The 15,086-nt window shown below is 19.4% G+C and overlaps 1 protein-coding gene across 4 annotated transcripts in view; it reads left to right on the top strand.

The window, feature by feature from the left end:
- The window catches only part of LOC108002410 (putative phosphatidate phosphatase), a 141,714-nt gene that overhangs the window by 19,791 nt on the left and 106,837 nt on the right, over positions 1-15,086 (top strand). For all 4 annotated transcript variants that reach the window (XM_062081562.1, XM_062081559.1, XM_062081561.1 and 1 more), the window contains exon 2: positions 7,693-7,844. In XM_062081562.1, the coding sequence (XP_061937546.1) occupies positions 7,693-7,844 (152 nt within the window). The remainder of the gene's footprint in view (positions 1-7,692; positions 7,845-15,086) is intronic.

Below are 15,086 nucleotides of genomic sequence, written 5' to 3' on the forward strand. Positions count from 1 at the left end.
TGGATGTCAAGGAGAATCTAAATTCGTTTTGCTTAGACTGTACGCGATATATACACATAGCGTTCTGTTTGTAATCACGAATAAGATGCACGTATTGTATTCATTATCAATCCTTGCATAACACGCGTTCACCAAGTGCATTCGAACCACGAGTATTACACTCAAGAAAATTACCGACACGGATACTGTTACTGCAAATTGTTTTTGTATTCGTATCGATTACGTTTATTGGCAATGAAAAACGCGAAAAACATATTCACGTTCGCGAATACTCATAATTTTCCTTTCATATGATATTATTAAATGAAATAATAAAACGCACGAATAGTTTACAATTTAATTCTTTATTTCATATATTTATAGTTGGATATAGAAGTATTCTATTTTCTTTGTTTACTACTTCTAAGTTATGTAACATTCTTTTAGGTGTTATAAATTTAACAAACATATAGAAATTTAGGAACTTGTTTGAAAATTGAATAAAATTGAATAAAAAATGAATAAAAATTTTCTTGTACCGAATATATTTTTTATAAATTTTTAAAATTTACATATAGATTTAATGTTTTGAAAATAAAAGATAAATGAAAATTAGGAATATTTCAAATATTATCGATAATAATGTTTAATATAATAATAATATGGTAACTTTCTCTTTAAAAATTTTTTTAATAGTAAGCATGGAACATGATGATAATTTATTATTAACAATTCCTTTAATAAATCTTGATTCATTTTTATACTATGATTTATTATTTTCGTCACAAGAATATAAATATGATTTTTTTGATAAAATTGAAATTTTTAATAGAGTAAATTATTATTTTATACTTAGAATTGAAAGTTTTAATGATTATTTCTACGATTAAAATCTTTTTATTAAATCTTTTTATTTTTCGTTTATAATCTTCATTAATTGTTAATTTATATAATTTTTTTTTATTGAAATACTTATTTTTTATTTAATGTTTTGAATTTTATATTGAAAATTATAGATTAATTAAAAATAATTACAGATTAATTATATTAATTATATTAATTATTGAATTTGAGTAATAAAACTTTTGTTTATTTTTCTTATTTTATAGTAGAATTTTATAATTTTAAAATTATATTTTATAATTTATAATCTATAATTTATAATTTATATTTTATAATTTCATAATTTTGAATTCTTATTTTCATATTATAAAATTAAAAAATTTCTAAGGATGTATTTATTTGAATTAATAATTCTTTAATGATTATTTTTTTGTTATTTATTTTTTTTTATCTTTATCTTTCTAAAATTAATTTTAATTTCTACTATTTTTTTTTATCATTGTTTTTGCTTTTTATTTTCTTGTTTTCACTATTTTTTTATTTTTTTTTTTTGAGTTGAATCAATTTCTGTCTTTTTGCCAATATATTTTATTAATTTTATACACCTCGCTTTGTTTAATCAACAAAACTATTCAATATATCTAAATAATTTATGGTTGACTTATCTATCATCCATATTTATTTGTGCTCTTTTTCAAATATATTTTTGAAGAACATTATACATTTAACAAATATATGTCTGATACAAAATTGTGTTTTTATTAATTCAATAATTCTTAGAGAATTTCATAGAAAATTGATTCATATATGTATTGTTAATAAATAATTTTCTATAATTGAATACTGATACTTTGTAACTTCTTATTATATATATATATAATAAAATATCTTAAATATGTATATCTAATAAAAAATAGTGTAAAGAATATAGTATAGTTCTATTAATAAAAATTAAAATATTTCATTTTTTTAAATAAATAAATATATATTATGAATTTTAATTTTCAAAATTTATTGATAATTATTTATATGATAATTAAAATAATTGATAATTAAAAAATAATTAATGTTATCAAACTAATTAATTTTTTTAACAGATTATTTTATGTAATTTAAAAATCTTTGATATCATTACGCAATATATTTTGCATAATAATTATAATATAATATATGTAATTTATTTATTTGTTATATTATTATTATATGTTAATAATGCGAATATTATTATAATTATATTATATTTTATTTTAAAAATGTTTAAAATTTTAAAAATTAAAAAAATATTATTATATTTATTATAATTATAAATATTCATAAAAGCTATTTAATATTAACAAATTACATTTATACTATGTTTATAAAAACTCTTTAAAAACAATTCATAGTTCGGTTAAATTTAATTTGAAAACATTTGATTCGCCTTTTACATAGATAATTGAATGAGAGTTGTTATCCACTTCTGAAGCGTTGAAACTATCTATATCAATGATTTCAATTTTTCACAAACGTCGGAGCAAACAAGTTTATATGCGTAATGAGAGAATTAATGGTAACACTTATCCAGTTTTTGCTTATAACATAGAGTGTTAATTAAAATTCTAAATAGTATAATTTTAACCGAAACAGGATGTTACAACATTGCGTATAGTTATTTAGATAAACATATAAGCTAATTACGCCAATGACAAAAAACATGTGATAATATGTTCTAATTTTCATTAAATATTCTTCGAATTATTGACTTCGTTTAAATGTTTATGATCTTTGTTAAATTACTAAATTTTAGTCAAAATAGAAATAAATATAATAAATATTTAATGTAATTTTTATTTTTAAATAAATCTTAAAAATATAATTTATAATTATCAGTTCCAGTTCATTTAGATACATTTTATGAATTATTTCTATGAATAATATTTTTCGTATTTTAATATTTAAAGTGTTCCATAATGAATAAAATAACCGATAATTGAAGAATTTTACATCTGAAAATAAATCAAAAATATAAAATTTTGATTAATAAATAAATAAGTTTTAATAAATAACGTTTAAACTTATTTAATTAACATTTTATGAGTTTTCTAATTTAAATTCAATGTTTTTTATGCAATTTTCAATCAAAATAGCAACAAGTATAATTTGACGTCAGAAAAATATTAAGTCCAAATGTATTCTTGCACTTAGTTTATTTATAATCAATGAATCATTATTATAAGTATTTCATAAATTAATTACATAAAGTACTTGTAATAAGTAATACAATCAATAATATTATAAATTAATTATTGAATATATTATAAAAGTTATATATGTAAAAACAAAAAGATATATTAAATAAATTTTTTTATCTCTTTTATTTTATTTGAATACAGAATTATTGTATTACTTTATTATGATATTATTATTATATATTATTATATTATTATATTATTATTATATTATTATTATATTTTTATTATATTATTATATTATTATATTATTTATATTATTATTATTATATTATTATCAGAATATTTTGTATTTTTTCAAATATTAATCAATATATTACATATTACATATGTAATTATACTTTAATTTTATTCCAAAAATTATTATATTAGATTATTATCTAAAAATATTTTTAAAGTTATAAAGTAGATTAATCTTTTAATTCTTTTTTAATTCTAAATACTTTATTCTGATTTATAAAATTTGTCTAAGTATCAATTTATAAAATATCAATTTTTCATATCTGTCTAATTAATACGTATATATATATAATCTAACCAATAAAAAAATTACATTTGCAGAAAAATTTAAAATATGCATATTTATATAATTATATTAATCTATTAATTTAGTTAAAAAAACTGTTAAAATATTACAATAGTTTAAATATTAATGAATGTAAATTAATTTATATCAAGCTTTGCGAATATAAATATTATAATATATTTTTGCAAATTTGATAATGTGATAAATCCATTAGCGATTTTTGCATAAATGAATAAATTAATTAAATTTAAAATATTAACAATTTAAATTATGAATAAATATTATATAATAATTATTATAAATAAATAAATACAATAAATCAATAAAATTTATATACAGACATAGATATATTAAAATAATTCGAATTTTATGAATTGAATTAATAAATTATTGTTTATTTTTTTTTAAAGATGTTTTATTATAAATATTACATATATATTTATTATTTATTTATATATATTATATTTTTATTATAATTAAATATTATAATTTTATATATTGGAATACAGTAAATTCAAGCAATTCAATTATATAATTTTTCTCGCGGTCTAAAGGATTTCAAAAAGGGAGAAAGTTTTTACATTTTGGAGAAAATTTCGAAATGAATATTATGCGATTTCACTATTCAATATACAATCTATATACATTATATTTCAGATAATTTATTAATTTAATAACTTTTATATATATATATATAGTTTAGTTTGTCAAAATTATTTCTTTATAATTTTGTAGAAGTTATTATTATATTTTTCTTATGTAATAAAGAAAAATATCTTTTTCTGAAATTTTGAATAGTAGAATTTATTGAAGAATATATATATATATTAAAGCAAAAGTATATATATATATATATTAAAGGAAAAACAGAAAAAAATAAAATGTTAAAAAATAAAAAATATTAAAACTCTTCCAAATTAATTATTTATATTTTATCTCATTATTATTATTCGATTATTATTATTATTATTTGATGAACGGATAAAACTTTCCAATTTCTTGGAAAGTTAATGCGAATGCATACTAATAATATCCAAAAATATAGTGTATTATTATTTTTAAATATTTTTAAATATTATTCTCCTTGTGGTTTGTAATAAATTCAAGGAACAATTACGGACGAATGATCATGAAACTTTAACCAGTTCGTAAAATATATGCAACAACGTTGGGCTTGGACGTAGTCTGCTACATAAATAATGATTACGTGTGATGCCGCGCGAGTCGTTGCTGTTGTTACAACCTGCTTACGGTATTGCCTCGTTTTACTTGAAAGCAAGCCTGACAATTATCTTAATAGCTGACTCGGTTGAGCGATTTCCAGGTAGCGAAGCCAATGTTTCCGACGATTTTCATCGAGTAAACAGCGGAAAGGATAATCGTGTCAGCCTCTAGGCATGTTATATTTTCTACGCTAGTTTATTTCTGATTTTTTTCTTTTTTCTTTCTCCATTGCCATCTTATATTAGTCACACCAGATAACGCGCACATGAACTCTTGGGAGCTTATTGATCAAGATTCAAAAATTATGGAAATTTGTTGTTAGAAGCTACACGATTGATCATGAGAAATTAGTGATCAATTTTCGGATTATCTTAGTCTTGGATAATCCTCGTAGAATCATTTTGAAGAAAAAAGAAGAAAATCGATGTAATCTACAATCTTGTGCGATATCTGTCTACATAAGAATGTCTACATGAAAAGAAATATAATTGAAGTTTGGTAATCAGGTAAATTATGAAAATAGTAGTGCATAATAAAATAGTAAACTTAAGTTAGCTTCCTTCTATATTTGTATGACTAGTTGTGTAATTGGAGTTGAGTTATATCTAATAAAGATATATCTATATACATTCAACTAAAGATATTAACTTATTAAAATTTATAATATTTGAGAAAAAAATGTTTGAGATAATTTTGATTAGGTATTTTACATTTAAAAATTTTTTTAATAAATACAAATACATTTTTTAATATTATGATTATATGAAAATATAATATAATAAAGAAATTTATAAAACATTAAAATTTTTTTAGTGGATTTGTATAAATAGATCTAATGAAATCCCTAAAATAGCCAATAAAAGTTAAGATATTATATGAATTATGAAATTTATATATTCACGAAAAACAAATTAAACAAATATCAAAAAATAAAAATTTCAATCTTATATGACTGCAATTTTATGTATTTTGTTTAATTGTATAATAAAAAATTGTAATAAAGAAAAAAAATAATAAAAAAAATAGAATAATATATAACATAAAATGAATAGATTGAATATGAAATAATTAGTTATTGAAACAAAAATAAAAAATATAATTAATTTAGCATTCATTATTATTAAGGAAAATATAAGTAATTATATTATTATTTCATAAATATTTAAAATTGTAGTATCAACTGTTTTATGATAATAAATTATAAGTTTTGATGTAATTTCATTGAGTTAAAATAATATAATAAAATAACATAATAAAATTGTTCAAATAATATATTAAAAAAATAAAAATATAATTGCATCAATAATTTGATATTTTTCATGATTCATATTTAGATTAATTCAATAGAATTTTCAATTAATATTAATGTTTATTAATTATGCCGTTTATCATGATTTTGTTTCTTATTTAGAAAGAAAACGAAATACGTGTCAATGTGATAATTGCTATACAATTATATATATTTTGAATTATACAATACCAGCATACAAGCGACAAATTTAGTTACTATTACACGAATTGTCATTCCGTAATATGATGATGTCTCGTTTACGTCAAGGACGATGTATCGTCATTCACAATAAGCGTCATAAATCCCCTTTCTTCTTATACATGTATGATGATACACTTGAATAAATAACTTTATCAAGTTTTTTAGAAAGACATTAATTTGATTAATTTATTAATTTAATATAAAATTTATTTAATATAATAATAATTATATATTTAGTAGTATAAAATAAAATTAAAAATAATCTTAATAATAATAAATTAATTTTATTGTGGTCTAATAAAACATTTCAAATAATTTATTAATCTTACTTTAATAACTTGGAAATTAAATTTATATATGCTATATTTTTAAATAATTTTTTTTGATTAATATTTTTAAACAAAATAATAAACAATATATAGATTTTCATAATTTCAGAATTTAATCTAATTTTATATAAAAATAATAAATTATTTGTTAAATTCATAATCCAAAAACATTTAAATATTTATAATAATTATCATTAAATGTTTTATGATATATTTATCATTTTATTATTTTCATTATATACAAAAAACTTAAAATTTTACTTAGTGTAAAACTTTATAACATTAATAATAATGTTATTAACGTAATTTTATTATAATTAAATCTAATATGATTTTGAATCTTTGTATTATATCATTTGTTAGATAGATTTATTTTAATCGTTAATTTTTACTTGTCGAAATCTAATCGAGTTTAAAATCTTTAATCTAATCTAATTCAAACTTAAATATAAACGCAATACTTAATTTTATTATATTACTTAATCAAGACTACTATATATAGTATATATATTTTCTAGATAGATTTACATATTTTTATATTATGTTTTATATTTTATATTATGTCATACATATTCGAAAAATTTTCTTTATGAAAAAAAATTCTGCGTTTACATATGATTATTTTGAATGTATATCATATCTTTACACCATACTTCTTGTAATAAACGCGTTCTTGTAATTGTAAAACTATATATAATTTTATATAATTTTGCACAGATTCACACAATTCCATGACACTTAATGTTATATAATACATTTTTGTTTTAAATTTAAAATTTAATATAGAATAATAAATAAATAAAAAATTAAAATTAAAATTAAGAATTGTATCAAAATGCAAAAGGAAATGTAAAAGGAAAATTATGCTGTTGAATTTAATTTCTAAGTTTTATAAATAGATATATATGATATATTTGTATATATAAGAAATATATATATAGATATGTACATAATATGTTATAATATTATATATAATAGTATATGTAATAATGTTATATTTTTGAGAAAAAAGAGAAAAAAATGATATGTAAAATGATATGAAAAAATTAATTATTTGTTTTATGATTCCAGTGGGCATGACAGTGCTGATGTTCTACCTGTTCGGTAAACCATACAAACGTGGATTCTTTTGCAATGACGAATCGTTATATCACCCATTCCACGACTCGACTGTAACCAGTGTGATGCTCTACGTTATTGGTCTTTTGCTTCCTATATGCACGGTGAGTCATTTACTACAATTTCCAAAAAAAGCATTAAACAATATATATCTTATCGACTCTATAATTGTTTTTTGTGTTTTGCGTTTTGGACTGTTTTATATAATAAGTTTATTAAATAAGTGAGAAATACCGAACGTATAAGAAATATTGAAAAGATGAATTTATAACTTGAAAATAATATATTTAATAAATGAGTATATTTTTAATATTAAAAATAATTCAATTTTAAGCTGAATTTAATTAAAAATAATTAAATATTGTTTTTTTTATAATTTTTAATTTGTTTTTTAAATTAAATATCAAATATCAATATATATATATATATACATATATACATATTTTTTTTCATATTTATATACATGGTAATTTGATATTTTATTAATAAAATAATGATTTTTTTTTGCAAGACTTTTTCATAACATTGATTTGTTAGTTCGTTTTTTCTATTAATTTGTTTTTAATCTTATCGATAATACAAGAAAACATTTTTTTAATAAATTTTTTTAAGAACATTAATTCTTACGTTCATTGATAAGTTTATTATCTATTTTTTTTCAGATAATAAAAGTTATATTTAAAAAGTTGCGCAAAAGAATATTTACTAATACAATTTAAAATATTACAATTTAATAAAATATTTTAAGATAACTAAATTATAAATTTCAAAATTTTTAGTAAAAATGAAAAATTATTGATGATTGGTCTAAATCAAAATTAATTTAGATATATGTATAATATTTAATTATACTTATTCTTTTTAAATTTTATTTTAAATAAATTATAAGCAAATATTTATTTGCAATAAAATATTATTGAAATATTTTGTTAATAATAATCTTTTCTAAATTTTTAAATTATAATTTTTATATAATTTTTTTATCACTTTTCATTATTTTTTTTTATTAAAATTTTTTTTTATTTTTCTTCAATGAAATAAATTTCAAATATGATTTCATTTATGTATTAAAGAAACGATTTATAAAAAAATACAACATAAATGACCTTATTTTTATCTTCTGTTTATATATTGTTTTTACATAATCATACTATACATTATTTATTTTTTTTAATGTTTTTTTTTTAAATTTTATAGAATTTTTATGTCATATATTTTATGCTATATATAAATGATAAAAAAATGTTCAATTTTAATGTTTTCATTAATGTTATCGATAATAGTTTTGAAAATATATCTATTGCACACAAATTTAAAGAGTTGAAAAAATACAGACAGGAAAATAAAATATGTTCCTGTTTTTTTATTGTTGCAATAAATTTTTATCTTGTTAAAGTAAAGGCTTTATATTTGATTTTTGAAATTGATTTTTTTATTCATATGAATATTCAATATTTTAAAAATACAATTTACAATTCAAAACAATTGAAATTTATAGAATTATATAAATATTTTAAAGAAAAATTGTTAAATTTTTTATAATAGATTATCTTTATTTATATTTGACCACTTTTGAATGAAAAAATTTATTAGTTTTTAAATTATTTTTTTCTTTTTTAGTAATATAATTTTATATATCACATATTATTTTTAAAATAATAATTATTATTTAAAAAAACAGTTAAAAAATACTTAAAAATATATAAAACATATCAAATATACAATAATTACTTTATAATAAATAAAACATTGAACATTTCTATTTTGAAAGAATAGAAAATAATTCAAAATTATAAGAATATTAATGTTTGGAAAATATATTAAAATATTCAAATAAAAATATTATTTGATTGCCAATGATACTGAATAAAAATAATAATCAATCAATAATATTGAATAACAACAACAACAATAACGATAACAATAATAATAACAATAATAATAATAATAATTGATACGTTATTACACTATATTATTAGATTTTTTTATGATCAAAATATTTTCACATATATTTTCATGTATTTTTCTATTTTTTATATTATAACTTCTTATTATTTTATACATATAGTAGTATTACTGTATATACATATATATGTTAAATATACATATATTATATATTTAATATATATATATATATATATATATATATATATATATATATATACTATAATATTAATATATAATATTATACTATAATATTATATAATATATATATACTTAATAAAATAAATGTAATATATACTTAATAAAGTAAATGATAAGTTATGATAAATCTACGATCAAAAATCAAAAATTATTGATTTATCCAAATTTCATACAAATATTCACAAAATTTTATAAAATTATATACTGATTTATAAAATGTAAATTGTGACGAATAATTAAAAAAAAAAATAAATAAATAAATGCATGTTTCTAAAAAAAAATCGTACTATACAAAATCGTAAACATATTAAACAATAATATGAATAAATTTTATTGCATCATTAAAAACATTATATGGTCTATGAATATAAAATATGCATTTATTATATTTTATGATATAGAATAATCATTTTTAATAATTAAATTAATTAATAAATGTATATAATATATTTAAACTTCACAAATATGGAGAAATTATTTGTGATTTATTGTGATAATTATGGATTATTCATTATAAATAATTATATCATTATATTAATTAAAACAAAAATGTTAAATATTCATTACCAATTTGGATTATGTTATATGCAATATATTTATCTTATATTGAATTATAAACATATTTATATAATATATCCATGCATATTTTATATTTCACAAATATAAATTTCATTGATATAATATCTTGTTTGTATTTTATGTGCGGTTTGTATGACAATTTCATGATATTAAAAGATATTTTAGATAAAAATTGAGAGATTTGAAACAATATTTTGATATAATAAATAATATAGTAAATAATAAAAATAAAATATAGTAAATAATAGATATAGTAAATAATTTTTTAATATAGTAGCTTTTTTCTAGATCGAGTCTTATGAATATCAAGAAAATAATTTCATTTTTCTTAAATGAAATCATATTTTTCTAAATACAAAACGATATAATTATTTGTTATTTATAAAAAGCTACTAAGTAACATATCAAAAAACATTGATTTATTATATTAACATTTGTATTTAATTAGTAAAACGTAAAGTAAAACGTAATTTAATTAGTAAATTTTAACTTACTGAATATTGAAAAATTCATTTTTTGATATAAATGATATTAGATTCATATAATTAATAAATTCATAATAAGTTATTAATTGAGTCCAATTATATATTTAAAAAGTTTTGATTTTATTTTTATAAAAAATATTAATTTCCAAACATCTTTTATGATTCAATCTAAGAAAAAATCTCTTAAAATCAAACGAAAATATTTTTCAATCAATTTTACGATCAATCAATTGTTTCGAAATATTCGGATGAATCGAATTAAATGATATAAAATATATATATGTAATATATATATGTAAATATATATATTAACACATATATTATATACTTATATAATAATACATAGAAATTTAAATATATTGTTTTATTGCATTATTGTTTATTATTTTTGTAAGTTGAAATATAATAAATTTTATTTAATATGAAACCACTAAAATCTAAATGATTTTAAACATTAATATATATAAAATAATAGGCTATTTCATATGTAATAACATAATTTTCGATCTAACACTTGACGCTCTTTTAATCTTTGTCTATGATTTGGATATTTGAGGTTCAAGTTCTATGTGAACTTTTAGTACTATGTATACTTTTTGTTTTAAAGAATTTCAATAAAAAAATTCAATCATTTTATAATTGTTATAAAAAATATAATTTTATAATTTCATATTTCTTAAAAATTTTGCAATAAAAATGCAATTTTTAAAAATGCAATTAACATTATTATAACATTATTACATATTTCTCATTATTATATCGTTCTATTTTTATTCCTTCAAAAATGATGACATAAATCTGGTTTAAAAGTCGCATAGGACATAAACGATCCAGTTCACAATCCACTGTATGAAAGTTAAAGGAGCGAACGATCTTAATAGTCATTCATACGCGTTGCTTATAGAGCGCATCTTTCACAGTTGTATTCAAATTTAAATATACTTCTATATACACAAAAAGCCCTCTCCCTATCGTCCCTCCTATGCGTACACAGATTTGTGACACTTCTTGGAACATACACATATATTTATACATATCTAACTGAAATGTCGACAAGTGGTAGTCTCGCAAGGAAATAAAAAAAGCTTCCTATCTTTTTATCTAATTTCCTGACGACACCGCCGCCACAGCTGTTCTTTATCTGCTTCTTGCTCACTATAGTATATACTTACATACCCTAAGTCGACCTAATATATCGTTAAATATTTTCCGAAGAACTTTTCAAACTCCTGTCGACGAGACACGGCTCGACGAGTGAAATGCGGAGAAAGAGAGAAAATTGATAAAAAAAGGAAAGAAATAGGAGAAGCATAGGTGAAAGGATTGAAATGAAGACGTATGTATATATGGTGAAAGCGCGTAAGGATGTCAACACATATGGGAAATGACGAAAGAAGAGCATTCGTTAAGTTTCGGTGATCGTGGGAATCGATTTACGGTATCTGAAAGTGGTGCACGTGCACACTGATGTATTTTTGCCAGGCGGCATGAAGGCAGAAGAGACTGCATCCTCTATTTGCATCCTTGGAAACTGCACTCCGCCAGGCTCGAGCTAGCAAGGGGTCGTTAGCCACTAAAGGAAACTGAACAGATGCATGTGTTGCCCTTGCTTCGTTATAGAATATTTTTATATTTCTGTACACGTGCCCCATACAATAAGAGTTGGTGGAAAATCGTTTGAATTCCGTAGATAGTTTTGATCATATTTATAGATCTTGTATGATATGTCTCTTACGACATTGGCTATCTTTAGCCGCACACTAAGATATCCGTAAATGAGATGATCGAAGATATGAGGTAAATAGTTAAAGTTTTTCTAGAAATAATATACTTAGACAATCAAAAATTGATTTTTATAATGTGAATTAAAAAAGATAATGATGGAATTGATGCAATATAAATATATCACTTAATGAATAAATAATATATAATAAATATATCTATATTATTTTTTATTTCATGATAAATTATATTCATATATAATTTATATATATGAATATATATAAATATATATAAAATATATATATATAAAAATATATATAAATTTATATTCATGATAAATTCTATTTATTTGATATTTTGTTTCTAAAATGCATCTAATGTATTTTGTATTATTTGTATTTAATATAAAATATTAATATATTCATATAGAATATTATTAGATAATCAAATTTACCAAGATCGATAGAAGATCAAGATAAAATTGGTATACTTTTTTATTTTTAACTTTTTAACTTTTTAACTTTATTTACTTATTTTATTCTATTTTCATCTCTTTATATTTCAATTGTTTATAATTTAATAAATAAACTTCAATTTTTATATATCAATTTTTGTATTTCTTTTAATCTCAAGACTTAATTATTCAAAGATATCCTGTAAATTTATAAAAAATCACAATATTTTGTGATTTAATTATTGTTATATTATAAAAAATATTCATTAATATTCATGTTTTATTGACTTATTTATATGTTTTTTTAAACAACATATTAAGTTTTGTCTTTTAATAATATTTAAATCATGTTTTTCATCATTCTTTAATTATTTATATATATAATTATTTATAATTATTTATATGTATTAAGAGATTAAATTATTAATTTTTTATCACTTATTAAATGTAATCACAATATATATATATATATATATATATATATATATATATATATATTTAATATATAGTAATTTAGAAATAGTAATTTAGAAAAATAAATATTAGTACCAATTTTATCAATTTATTCATACAATGATTCGTATGGAAAAAAAATGAAACATAAAAAAATAATTTTTTTCAAAATATAATGAACTTAAATAAGTTTGAAAAATTCGAGAAATTAAAATTAAAATTTTAATTCTTAAAATTAGATTCTAAAAAATTAAAAAAACAATTAAACATTTCGATAATTTTAATTTTGAAATTGCAAAAAATTTTGAATTTGATTTTTGCGAATCCATAAAATTTTCAACCGATCTCTAATATTTTTCTCAAATAATGCATTCCATGCAATTTTGCATTCACAACTGCGCAAACATCCGCAGTCCAGTAATAACATCTCACTAATTACCTCGTAGTAAAACAACGTGCCGTAAAATTGCCAGCATGAAACCTCTCTAATCACACCGAAACAACAATCAAGTTTCTCAAGCACACAAACCTTCACTTCGATATCTTCTCCATCTTATTCGTAAATTTCTGTCGATATTTCAGATACCTGCGATACCAACTAGGCATCCTATCTTCTTATTCATGCATTTCCATGAAACGTTATTCCCAGCCTGGCAACAAATAATATTATGATCGTCGTATATGATACTGTTCCGGTTGCATGTACGTGTCTGCAAATTTCCGTTTCACAACCTTGGGCATCACGTTCGAAATGTGTCAGGACCTATTTTACTTTCCTTCTGTCCGTGGCACGCAAGATGTTCAAATTAACGCTGTCACCGCAGGCAAAGGTTTCCCTTCATTTCTCTTTACTCCATCTGCTTCCATTTTTCTCTTTTTCTTGCTTCTCTTTGCTTTTCTCTTCTCTTTCTTGGCAAATAGTCGAGGGAACCTCCCTAATACGTGGGATTCTTGCGTGCGAGTGAAACCTCATGGCATGCATCGAGTCTCGGCTGCCACTCAACTTTTTCGAGAGGTAATCACCTACAAAGGGATCCTGTAATAACGTAATGAAAAAGATTAAAGGGTGTCGTGTGTTTCTTAGCCTCTTTCGTTCCTTGTTTTCTCAATGATGGACACCTTCGAGAGAGCGGCGGGAAAAACAAATAGGACGATTCGTAATGGAAGAATGTACACTCTCTTTCAAAAATATAAGATATTTTCTTAATAATAGGATTTTGATATTGCATACTTACTATATAATAATAATATAATTCAAAATTTACAAAATATATTAGTGCAGAAAGAATCATCATTGTTTGTATATTTTTTGTTTGTATATATTTGTATATTTTTTAATTATAAGTGAAAATCTTGTAAGTGAATTTTTTAAATCATGAATTTACAATTTGATATTTTAAGTATTTTTATAAGGATTTGAAATATTCATTTTCTCAAATATTACTTTTTTTTTATAATCATAGTTTTTGAGTTATATTATTATTTTTCCTATAATCGCTGTTCAATTT

This window comes from Apis cerana, linkage group LG11 (assembly GCF_029169275.1).
Source record: "Apis cerana isolate GH-2021 linkage group LG11, AcerK_1.0, whole genome shotgun sequence".
Lineage (NCBI taxonomy): Eukaryota > Metazoa > Arthropoda > Insecta > Hymenoptera > Apidae > Apis > Apis cerana.